The sequence below is a fragment of the Hevea brasiliensis genome, chromosome 10 (assembly GCF_030052815.1).
Source record: "Hevea brasiliensis isolate MT/VB/25A 57/8 chromosome 10, ASM3005281v1, whole genome shotgun sequence".
NCBI lineage: Eukaryota > Viridiplantae > Streptophyta > Magnoliopsida > Malpighiales > Euphorbiaceae > Hevea > Hevea brasiliensis.
In genome coordinates this window covers 5,870,862-5,883,307 of record NC_079502.1, presented here as the reverse complement: position 1 = coordinate 5,883,307, position 12,446 = coordinate 5,870,862, and the positions used below count along the sequence as shown (strand labels likewise).

Sequence of the window (12,446 nt, the reverse complement as noted above, 5' to 3'; positions counted from 1 at the left end):
GGTCCCAATCTCTATTCTGATATCAATACATACAAGTATAACCAAGCATTGTATCAGGAGACGTAATGGCATAGTAAGTGTGATATATATAATGAAAGAATTTTGGAAAGTTAATGGGTGATGTTCTGTGATACTAGGATTATCATGGATGAGCAACATGTGGATAGGTGTCTGAAAGCCTAAAGGATGTACGAGTTAAGAGTGTATGCGGTGTAGGCCTATGATGCACCGAAATTCTTCTATAAAAAACAATTTTTTTTAAGTAGGAGATTATGAAATATAAATTTAAATTTAAGTCTGTTAAATAAATGTTATACTTTCTTGAATATAAAAAAAAATCACTCAAATCTTAAAAATATTAAAAATAATATATTTAATAAATATTATATATAAATTATTTTTTCTAAATAAAATCCGGTACTTACTTATCCAAAGTCCAAGTTAATATAGAATTTTAACTTAAATATATTTTTAATATCATTATACTCTATTAAAATTAAAACTTATAATAATAAGATTTCCGAAGATTGGAAATTTTCTCTACTGATGATTTGGTTAAATTTTATTTTTATTAATTTTTGGTTTATGTAATCTATTTATTATTTATAGATTTCATAAAAATATTTTTTAATTTATTAATTATGTTTATTTTTTATAAAAAATTTAACAAATTCATTAATACGTATTACAATATAAACACATCATAGCATTTTTATAAGAAGAAAAAAAATATGGATAATTACGAACTTATGTTTATCGGTGATCTAAACAGAGGAAAACAATCTTTCGCATAATAGTTGATTATTTCTTTTTTTTTTTTAGATAAAATAAAATTTCTACAATATTTTCTTTTTAAAAATTTAATATTTATAAAAGTTTAGACCATTAGATGTCAATAAACAAATAAGCTGACTACAAAACTCTATTAATAGAAAAAGTATAACTTATAATTAAGGATCTAAATTATTTGATCAAAAGGAGTCAATGATTTATATTATATTTTAAATTATCAAAAAACTCATCAAATATGACAAGAAATTAAAATAAAATTTGGTTAAGGAAAGAAAACAGAACCCTAGTAATGGAGAGAGTAAAATCTAAATATTAGAAAAAAAATCTCAGATTCGTTTTTAAGAAATACAAATATAAAAAGATAAATTTAAATTTATTTTCAATTGATACAAGAGTTTATTAAAAAATAAAAAAATAATAAAAAAATGATGGGAGGTAGATACATAGGAAAGAAGAAAAAAATTGAGAAAATGGGGAATGAAAATTTATAAATAATGGAATTTTTATATATTTTTAATAAATTTAAATTTAAATATTTATAATTTTTTAATAATATTTTATTTATTTATTAATAATACAAATTAATATAATTTATTTAAAATTTTAATAATTTAAAATTTAAAATTAATTTTATTTATTTAATAGGATTTAAATTACTATCAAAGTATTTCTCCAAGGCTCAAATGTCTCTTTTATTTATTTTATTTATCTCGCAAATGGGTCTTAGTTTTGGATTTTTAAATTATTTTAAAAAATTTAAAGACTTAAATAATTATTTTAAAAAGTTTAAGGGATTTTTATTATTTCTTCTTATGTTTTGAAAAAAAAAAATGTAAAACTTGCACGTGATGGGCATTAAAGGAGAAGCACAAGGGCAATTCCGGAATCGAGTAAATATTTAGCAGTGGAGAGACGACGACGCTAGCGACTGTTATAGCGGTAGTCACCGTATGCGTAGTCTCACTCCTCAGACGACTCTCTCCTCAATTGCACGTACGGCCTCTTCTCTCGATCTCGAACCTCAGCTCCTGTGTTTTTTTTTTTTTTTTCCTTCTAATTACAGAGTAAATCATTCATTCAAATCTGTGTGTGTACATGTAATGCAGGAATGGCCAGAAGTCTGGGAGGATTTCTGGTGCTGCTCGTGGCAGTGTTGATCTGCTCAGCTTCCGTCGTTTCCGCCGCTTCGATCTTTCAACCAATCTCTGACTCCCACCGATCTGCCGCTTTGGAGCTTTTCGCGCCCCTCGATGCGTCCTTTGGAAGGTTGTTAAACCCTAATTAAAGCCTTTTACTGGTTACTAGATTGACGTGGAGGAATAGACGATGATTACTTGAATGGAATTCTAGTATTTATTTATTTTTTAAATTGTTTGTTGAAATTATTTGAGCTCTTAAGATTTGGAGGCATTGGCTATGTTCATTTCCAAGTGCCAACATTTTTATTGTGGCTAAACAGGGATGTGATTGTTTTGTTGTGATTGATCTTAGTTTGGACTGTTCGATTGGAATAATTTACTCAATAGGTGATCGGTTTCGTTCTAGACTGTTTGTGTTATTTTTATGTATGATTGCAAATGCCAAGTCATGATTTGTTTCATCAGCTACTGGCGGTCATTCAATTTTTTAACTCCTTTTGCATAGGTTTCTTTTATATGGGACTCCCAGATATTGAACGGAATTTGGGTTTTGCCTTTATGGTTGCTGAAAATGTGGGAAATTTTGCATTTCCTTATATGTTTATTTACTGCTTGTAAATGCTATTTGGCAATCCTGGCTACATTTTTCCAATGATGTTTTGTCAACTATCATTTAAAGTTTCTTTCTTTCACTTATTCGGCAACTGGTCAATGAGAAACAAACATCTAACTTGATGAAATCATATGCCCTCAGTTTAGAAGAAACATATGAGGCCCTTCGGACATTTGAGGTTCTTGGAATTGATAAAAAGCCTGACATAAGTTTACCAGCTTGCCAGTCTGTATTAGAAACGCTTGGGTCGTCATCTTCAGCTTCAAAGGATTTATTTTATGCTCTAAAAGTGAATGGAATGTTAAAATGTGAGATCAATAAGGAAGTTTTTGAGGTATTTATTTGCTCTATATTTTTTGTTGCTTTCAGTTGGAAAGGCATTACCTTTATGTTGCAAAGAACATGTTATAATGACTGGCTATGGGATTTGTTTTTTCTTTTGAAGGGCATTGTTTCAAAACTTCAAGCTGCTGTCAGCAGTGCAAATTCGTTGCTTGATTTCTACCATTCAATAGGAAGTTTGGTACTTATCAAGGTAATTAATGTATCGGAACACCATTTAGATATTGTACTTGTCCTTCATATAGAATTGAAACTTGAATTTGATTTTCCTGATGAAGAGGAAAAGATTTCTCTGATTTTCATTTTTATTCGTGTGATAATTTTAGATTTTTTTGTTTGATTGTGTTCTAAGGGGTGACTTCTGGTAGATTTAGGCTGAAGTCTTTCTAATCAAAAGAATTCAGTGGACATGTAGTTGTGAAGCTCCATTTCTAGAATACTTTTGTTAAGTGATCTATTTGATCACCTTCTACTTGGAGAATATAACTTTTCTTCTGTTTGTGTCTTAATACTTGCCAGTCTTTCATAAAGCTTAAAGTGTGATGTGTTTTTTAATTATTCTCAATGCAGAATCAAACATCTAAAGATGATCTACATCTTGGAGATGCTGAAGGAATTTTTCACTCCATCAAGGTTGGTAGTCATTGGCATTATTTTTGCAATGAGTATTAGGTTTGCTAGTGGATTGCCTTCCTCTGGAACTCTCTGGATCTGATTAGCTAGGTTGCACGGAAACGGGAGGCAGGAGCATTTCCCCGTTCCGGAAACGTTTCCTTGCCGGAAACGTTAGGACACGCGAGCGCCTCCGGCCGTTTCCGTAATATCTTGAAATCGGAAACGCGTTTCCTTCGCCGGACACGCGTTTCTTTAAAAAAAAAACAAAAAAAGTCGCACCTCCGGGAAGAAAGGAGAAGGCAAAGAAAAAAGAAGAAGAAGAAGAAGAAGAAGAAGAAGAAGAGGAGAAGAAGGAGGAGTAGCGATGGGAGGTGACTGGTCTTTGCTTCCTTCCCCGTCCGATGCTCCGCCAATCGCCTCCCTTGCCCCGATGGCGCTCCTTGCCTCCTTATTCATGGCTCTGCTCCAGTGCTCCTTGCCCGAATCTTTTGTTTGATTTTTTTTTAATCTTTTTTTTTTTTCAATTCACTGTATTAAAACTCTCAATCTTTTATTTTCAGCATTTTAATATTAATTTTATTATTCTATATATTTATTATTTCAATTATTTATAATTATAAATATATAAATTAATTAATTAATTAATTAATTTCATTATTTTTTTCTTATTTTAATATTTAAATTTGTTATAACTAAAACTTTCAAATATATATATATATATATATATATATATATATATATATATAATTTATTTATAAATATATCCCTATATTTTTTATATTTACGTCATTGCCGCATTTTATATTTTTGCAATGAGTATTAGGTTTGCTAGTGGATTGCCTTCCTCTGGAACTCTCTGGATCTGATTAGGCCCCTTTTGGGACTAGTTGTTAATATGATGAGATTTGGGAGGGTGATTTGGTTTGATATTTGCTTCTGATTTTGCAGTTTATTCTGAAACTTTTTGGCTAGCATAGGACTTACGGTTTTATTTTTTTTTTTTTTTCCCATATGCATGTTTGAGTTGATTTTACAAATTATTGGCAGGCTTTGAGCCAGAGTGATGGAAGATGGCGCTATAGTAATAATAATCCTGAGTCTAGTACCCTTGCTGCAGGTAATAATCCATTGTTGTTTGGCACGCCATTATAACCATTTCTTTTTGTTGTATTAATGCACCTTTCTTTTAAAGTACGAAGATGAACAAGGTTTTCCTAAACCATTCCCTCCTCCTTTTGATCCTCCTATGTAAGCATAATTTTGCAAAATCATGAACTATTTTGTGTTTAGAAATGCAATGAACGTGCATTTGGGACATCTTGTAATTGAAAGTTTGAGAAAAAAGGATGGAGTACTGTATTTAATATTTGCTGCATTACCCAAGTCAGTTTGTCTATGCTGAGTAGAAGCTCACAATCGTTTACTTGTTCATTATTTTTTCAGGTTTAGCACTTGAAGCTCTTGCTGGAGTGGTCTCATTATCATCTTCTGAGATTGATCAATCTCTGGTAATTTAAATGCGTTCTCTCTTCTGCAGAATTTTGAACCTTTTTTATGGATAGAGGGAAAAAAAATTTTTCATATGTTGTCTTGTGAGAACAAAGTCATTTCTGGTTATGCTTGTCAAGATTGGAGGATTTGTCATTTGAACAGTTGACTCACTATTTTCTTAAAGTAGATACTATAGTCTGTTATATGGATGCACTTTAATGGAAATATTATTCCTTCTAAAGATTGAGAAATGGTGCATATTTTTGTATTTAAATAGTCATTCCTACTGTTTCATATTGCATGGTACATTCGTACATGCCCCTAATTGGACCTCATATTTCTGCCAGATGTGTCCAAATTCCAAAGTGTAAACCTATTGTACTTTTGAGAAAGACAATGTGATTTTAGGCATGTAACTAATATTTCTTATTCTTATTCTACACCTTGAACACCTGGTTCTTGAAGTGATGACTGATGAGTTAGTGTTCCACTCTTGCTTATTTATCCTTACAATCAAAACATAAGTAGGCCATTGCATACATGCCTCAGCTTTTTATGCTTGGCTTTAGGGTTTATATCTCTTCCTTTGTTGGTTTGACCAGTTATGAACTTTTATGAGCAGCTTGCTAATTGTTTTCATATTTTTAGGCAAATGCCTGTTTGATTATTTTTTTCCCCCTTTTCTTTTTGTTTTTTGGCATCTAATGTGCTCATCTGTACTGTTCTCTCTGATGTGCATTTGTTTACTGTTGGCAGATTGCTACAACTAAAAATGATATATTGAAGTTGTTTGACAGCATTGATAAGTATGGTATGTTTATATTCCAGTACAAAGGATTGCTTAGTATGAACATAATTATATGCTCCAATTCATATGACTCATGTTAGAACATGTAATTTACCAATCTTATTGTCAAATCATGATTTGACACTTTTATGGCTAGTTTGATCAGCAAATAGAAGAATTTTAATTTTTCTAGCAATATGTTAGAAGCTTCTCTTGATTATATTGCCACTGGCACATATAATGTATCTGGAATGGTTGATTAAGAAGCATAACTATGAGAATCTGTTGCTTAGCTTTCTATTCCACTTTGAATATCAACTTAAGGATTATTTATAGTGATGCTAGATTGATAGGATCTTGCTTGTACTCTTGGGATCAGACCGTTTATGTTTGGGTTTGTCTCTCTCTGATTTTGTGAAATGCCTTGTGGGACCAAACTATTCAATGGAATCTAATACAAACTTTATTTGCATCTTAGTCCTACTGGCTAGGGTGAGCTGTGAGCATGGTTTGGGTAACTGAATTGTGACCCCAATTTTTTGAATTCAGTTCACATGAATTGTAATCTGAAACCGGCCCCATCAGACCAGTTTGGTTTCAATCTGTTTTGGGTTTTAAATAACGGCCGTTATATTACGTAGCGGCTATTATTTATGGGTTTTTCAAGGGGCCGTTACCCTTTATCTCATTATTTAAAGGCAGATTTTGAGTTGCATTGGTAACAGCCGTTGCCATCGTTACTTAACGGTAACTGCCCTGTTACCATCGGTTACTTAATGGTAAATCGACGTTATTTACCATTAAGTATAACGGCTGTTACCTTAATAATTCAGTTGATAAAGAAAATGCATGCAGTGTTTTCTTCAGTTTTTTTTTTTTTCATTCTCTTAGTGTTCTAGTCTTCCAGCTACTGGTTCTATCACATTTTTATTCAAAATTTCTCCTTCTTTCTACAAATTTCTCTCTTATTCTTTTTTAAGTTAAGATCATCACAAGTATTTCTCTTCTCCACAACTATTTTTTGCAAAAGGTGAGCATTATTTGTTGTTTTTGTGTATTTGTTGAAGAAAATTTTGTTTGATGTTAGATTTGTTGTTAAATTTATGGTATGAAGCATTGGTTTGCCCGATCTATAGGTTTATGTGTTTTTTTCTAATTTGAATTATTTTTCATAATTAATTTTACTAAAATACATTATTAATAACATCTAATTTGATGTGTTTATGCTTATTATATAGTAGTGTATCTTAGTTTTACTTGCATCTACTAATATTTACTCATTTCATGAGTTTTACAAATTTTTCTAAAAAGTTTGAGTAGCATCAGGGCGTTACCGTTACATTATGGCTATTATAGCCTGTTTCTATTACCCGTGACTGCGATTTAAAATCATGATCTTAACCTTAATAATGATTTAAAATGTGAAAAAGATTATAATGATTTCACATGTTAAATCACAAATCCATTACTAAGCAAATAAAATTTTATAAGATAAAATAATACAAAAAGTTATAATATGAGCAATATTATACAATTAAATTCCAAAGTACCAATACAATCTAATAATATTTATAATGATAAGAAATAAAAGGAATGTAATCCAATAACATAACAGTTCATTTTTATAATAAAATTAGCTTTAAAGTACCATTTATTCAAAATAAATGTTAATTATAATAATTAATAAGTTTTTCAAATAATGAGACTTGAAAAAAAAAATTACACATATAGTGGGGTGGAGTTACTAAATAAAATATAAATAAAAATAAATATATAATTTGAACTGAACTGAAACAAATGTTATATGCCTATTCGGTTCGGCTTAACTAACCACTATTTTTTATTTGTGAAAATCGAAAACAAACAGAAAATAAGAAAGCTGTTCAAAAAACCAAATTGACTGCTTTGTTTAATCACTTTTTCAGTTCGGTTTTACTGGTTTCCAGTCGGTGAATCAGCTTTTTTGGTTTTTTTTTTGCTCACCTCCACTACTGGCTAAAAGAAAAGATCCTCAGTTTTAAGTATAGGCTACACAAATTAAATCTGGAAGTCTTCTATCATTTTTATGTTATGCTGTAGCATCCTTACTTTGTTTTATCTTCTTATTGTAGATGATGGGGCTTTTTACTTTGATGAGAAACTGGTTGATGCGCATGAACATCAAGGTCCTCTTTCAACTACATCTTCTGTTGTTAGAGGATTGACTGCATTTGCGGATGTGACTTTGGGAAGCTTGAATGTCAGTTAGAATTATCAATATCGTCGGTCTATTTCTGATAATTTTATTCTGAAAATGCATCTAACTGCTATTGCTTTTGCTTTGGGTTTTCAGCTTCCAGGTGACAAAATTGTGGGTTTGGCTAAGTTTTTCCTGGGCATTGGTGTTCCTGGTGATGCTAAAGATCTATTCAATCAAGTGGACTCCTTGGCTTGCCTGGAGAGCAATAGGCAAGTGCTTTCTTGGCATTTCTACATGCTTTTTTAAAAAAAAAAGAAAAATTATATGTATATGATCGTATATTGTAATGGAATCATTTGATAGCTGTGTACCTAACTTAGGAAAATTTGAAACATGTGATGTTGTTGGTTCATTTAAAAGAACACAATATTCTGTATCAAAATTTCCAGAAACAGCAAGAAATTTATGGAATGTGCTATTGTTCTTTTGTTTATTTTCCTTGAACAATCAGAGCATGGAAACCAAGTGCAGCTCTTTGGTGCTTCCTGAAAACGTTATGTTTCAATTAATACAAGTCCTGCATTTCACTGACAAAATCTGCCATTGAATTTTATTTTATTTTTTTTCAAATTATTATGTAGTTTTGCTTCCTGTTGCAGGTTTTCCATCCCTCTGATTCTATCACTTCCAGCAACTGTGCTTTCACTGACTAAGAAGGACACTCTTAAGGTGTATTGCTACTCATAGGATAAGAATCTTGCACGTTGAGTTTGTTTACTCGCATTTATGCATGTTGTTATGATTCTCTTCTTCCTCTTTCTTAATATCCGTTATTTTTTTTCCCTTAAATTCTCTGATGTGCGTTATTTTATGAAGTTTCTACTTATGCTTTCCTATCTCTGGAACCAATTAATTAAAACTATGTATTCTGATCTGTAAATATGTTAAGGTTAAGGTGAATACTGTGCTCGGTTCAAATGCACCTCCTCTGACAGTAAAACTTGTACATGTTCTTGGTTCTGGATCAAAGGATACTTCCATAATTGAGAACCAGGTGTGACAATGACTCAATTTTGGCCCATTGTTGGACACATTTTAATTCTCTTGTCTACCTATTGCTGCTGCTGTGAGTTCTATCCTAACCAGTGGATTTGTTCTACCCTTAAGTAAGTGTGTTTCTTCAATTTTATGATTTAGGAACTCAAGTTTGAACCTGAAAGTGCAGAGTATTTCTTGGATGCTTTGCCAAAGAGTGTTGATGTTGGAAAATATATTTTTATTTTTGAGGTAATCTTTTTCCCTTTTGATGCATCGGATGTTTTCATCTGTCTTCTATCCATAATATGGCCAACCTGAATTCTTGTAGACGGTGCTTCATGATCCTGAGCATAACAAAGTCTATGCCATGGGAGGCCAAACTCAAGTTCCAATATTTTTCACAGGAGTCATCAAAGTTGAAAATCCTGAAATTAAAGTGCTTGATAGTGACTTGGGGATTGTAGAAACCAAAATGAAGTATGTTTACTTTCTTGTGCTGTTTATTGGCTGAAACTATGATGCTTTATACCTGTTGTCGATGATGGTCAAACTTCTCATCATGACATTTTAAAATGTGTTTATACTTCCTAGAGATTGAGATTTTTAGTTACTTGTGTTTTTTTTGCTGAATTTAACTGCATAGCTTTGCCTTGGGTATGATTCTACTACTTGGATCTTGTAGGCTAGATTTAGATGGAGAAAATCTTGTATCATTGTCAGCAAACCACCTCCAGAAGCTGCACTTGTCTTTTCATTTGACCACTCCTCTTGGCCATGCTTTTAAGCCACACCAGGTTCGCAGTTGTCTCTGTCTTCCTCTTGTGTTGCAATCTTTGCAAACTTAGTTGTTGAGATTTCTTGGTTTGCAGGCATTTCTTAAGTTGAGACATGAGACCAGTGTTGAGCATATCTTTTTGGTTGGGAACTCTGAAAAGAAGTTTGAGATAATTTTAGTAAGTTTCTTTCATAATGCTATTATTCTTTTTGTGTTGCTTCCCCTCGTGCCACTCCATCCAAAAAAAAGAAAAATCTTCAACTTATTTTGTTCCCTCTGGTAAATTAATGCATAGAAGACACATTCCAATATATCCTTTTAGCCTCTTCTCTTCCCTGGCAATCATAATCTAATAGATTTTGTTGTCACATGGTGATGATAAAACTGATGCATGAAAAATTAATGAATGGGGAATCTTGTATACATGCTGAACAACTTTTGATACTTAGCTACTGGAATAAAGTTGGAATTTCTTATTAATGAAAATGCATTCTGAAATTTGCTTTGGGATCCTAAATGTCTTAGGTGCATGATGAATATAGCTCTTTTCATGTTCTTTTAGGTTCAAGTTCTCATCCAGACATTCTTGCTTCATAGCATATATCAGGATTTATCCCACGTCTTTCACTGTGTTGCTGTTGTGCACTAGTGTTGTTTGATTGCAAACAAACTTGATATTGATCTCTCAAAATTACATTTTGCTATTTTTCTGATGTTTTACAATTTGTCTGTAAGGATTTTCTTGGACTGGTTGAGAAATTTTTCTATCTATCCGGTAAATATGACATTCAGCTTACTGTTGGTGATGCTGTAATGGTAAGTTTCCTTTTGTTCTTAAAATTTTTCTTTCATTTTATGTTTGTATGCCCTGGTTTACATTAATAGCATAATAAATTTGTGTTCATTTTCTTCAGGAGAACTCTTTCTTAAGTGCCATTGGTAGCATTGAACTAGACCTACCAGAACCACCTGAGAAGGCACCCCGTCCACCTCCACAGCCTGTGGAACCATACTCAAGATATGGTCCAAAAGCAGAGATAACCCACATCTTTAGGGCACCAGATAAACGTCCACCCAAGGAGCTCTCTCTTGCTTTCTTGGGTCTTACACTTTTGCCATTCGTTGGATTCTTAATTGGGGTGAGTTTTATATTAATATTTGCCAGAAATTTTTAGATGCTTGAGCTCTGGTGTTACCTTATTATTAGTTAATGATTTGCCTGGACTTTATGAACTGGTTATACTTTCTGTGCCTTGTGCAGAACTTTTAAGTATTATTGTTATTTTTCAATCTGTTGTTTTAGTGAATTTTTTAAACTTTCCTGGGTTGTTTAAGAAACTGTATACTTGTGTTTGAATTATCTTTGGATCCAAGTACCCAAATGTAAGCTTGAGCGTGTTCTGTTGAAGCTTATGGCTAAAATTTCTCAGTGGAGGTTTTGGGGCTCAGGACTTTCTAGTGTAATTGTAATGTCAAGTGACCTCAGCATTAAAGGTTACAGAGTGTTGACCTTGTTCATATTTGAGAGAATTTAGCATTCTGTGTTTGTGTAATTCACCCAAGTAGAGGGTAGGGATGTAAAGTGTGTTGGTCAATTAATCTGGAGAAGCTACTGACAGGATGGTAATGCATGATGCGTATTAACACATCTTTTCCTTTGACAGCTACTACGTCTAGGGGTGAACTTGAAGAACTTTCCATCTTCATCAGTGCCAGCCATATTTGCTATCCTCTTCCATTTTGGAATTGCAGCAGTTCTGTTTCTCTATGTGCTTTTCTGGCTGAAGGTCAGTTTTTAACTCTCTTCATTTATTCACTTGATCACTTCTATTCAGTAGATATTTGATGGCCAGTTGGCCCTAGAGTACTACAAATTCTGGGCTTATGTTTTTTTAATGTTTTTGTGAACAGTTGGATCTTTTCACAACATTGAAAGCAATTGGTTTCTTGGGGGCTTTCTTGATGTTCGTCGGACACAGAATCCTTTCCCATCTGGCTTCAACATCAGCGAAGTTGAAATCTGCTTGAAGACGTTGGAAACTTTACTATCCAATATTTAAGAGGTGACCTAGGGACTATGAGAAAATTTCCACCGACTGGAACAATATTAGACATTTTGACGCAATTTTGTAGGCTGTATTGGGTGAACTATGTACTATCTGTTAAGATTTTTTTAGTACACAATTTTACTTAAAAAGAAAAAGAAAATGCTATTGTGGACTTTCTCATCTGTTGGGTTTGTGCTTCTGAGTTGAGCCATTGAGGTGGGATTTGAAATCTCTAGCAGGCAACAAGTTTATAGATATTCCAAATCTTATATCTTAAACCTTACCGAACTAAAAATCAAACTATTGAAGAGCCCAACTGGAATATTAACCACACCCCTGTAAATGCTACTACTAAGAACTCATCTCATTAATCCCTTAATATCATCCATTCTAAATTTGATTATCACTGCCTGTGCAAATCCAATTAATTTTGTATTTTCTACTAGAACTTTATTTGAACTATATGATATATTAATTTAGAACCATATACACAAATATATATATAGTAAATGTTAAGTGAATCTATCTAAATAAAGTTATTTATATATTATACAATAATTATACTAAAAATATAAATATAGTAATGGTGGAGGAAAAGAAAGAGCAAAGATATGAAGAGAAAATGAT

General features: G+C 32.3%; 1 protein-coding gene across 1 annotated transcript; it reads left to right on the top strand.

Moving 5' to 3' along the window:
- Window positions 1–1,629: 1,629 nt before the first annotated feature.
- On the top strand, window positions 1,630–11,999 carry LOC110648539 (dolichyl-diphosphooligosaccharide--protein glycosyltransferase subunit 2). The gene is made up of 20 exons (XM_058129028.1): window positions 1,630–1,785; window positions 1,899–2,058; window positions 2,686–2,878; window positions 2,990–3,079; window positions 3,457–3,519; window positions 4,549–4,618; window positions 4,945–5,009; window positions 5,749–5,803; window positions 7,891–8,018; window positions 8,112–8,227; window positions 8,618–8,687; window positions 8,908–9,012; window positions 9,156–9,245; window positions 9,325–9,473; window positions 9,679–9,790; window positions 9,866–9,949; window positions 10,507–10,587; window positions 10,686–10,910; window positions 11,436–11,558; window positions 11,683–11,999. Exons 1-20 carry the CDS (start codon window positions 1,743–1,745, stop codon window positions 11,797–11,799), a joined length of 2,139 nt encoding a protein of 712 aa, XP_057985011.1. The 5' UTR covers window positions 1,630–1,742; the 3' UTR covers window positions 11,800–11,999.
- Window positions 12,000–12,446: the final 447 nt, after the last annotated feature.

Excerpts from the sequence above, each read along its gene's own strand:
- LOC110648539 (XM_058129028.1), top strand. The coding sequence starts at position 1,743 with ATGCGTAGTCTCACTCCTCAGACGACTCTCTCCTCAATTGCAC. Across the intron at positions 1,786-1,898 it reads GACTCTCTCCTCAATTGCAC|GAATGGCCAGAAGTCTGGGA; the intron begins GTACGGCCTCTT and ends CATGTAATGCAG. Across the intron at positions 4,619-4,944 it reads GTCTAGTACCCTTGCTGCAG|GTTTAGCACTTGAAGCTCTT; the intron begins GTAATAATCCAT and ends TTATTTTTTCAG.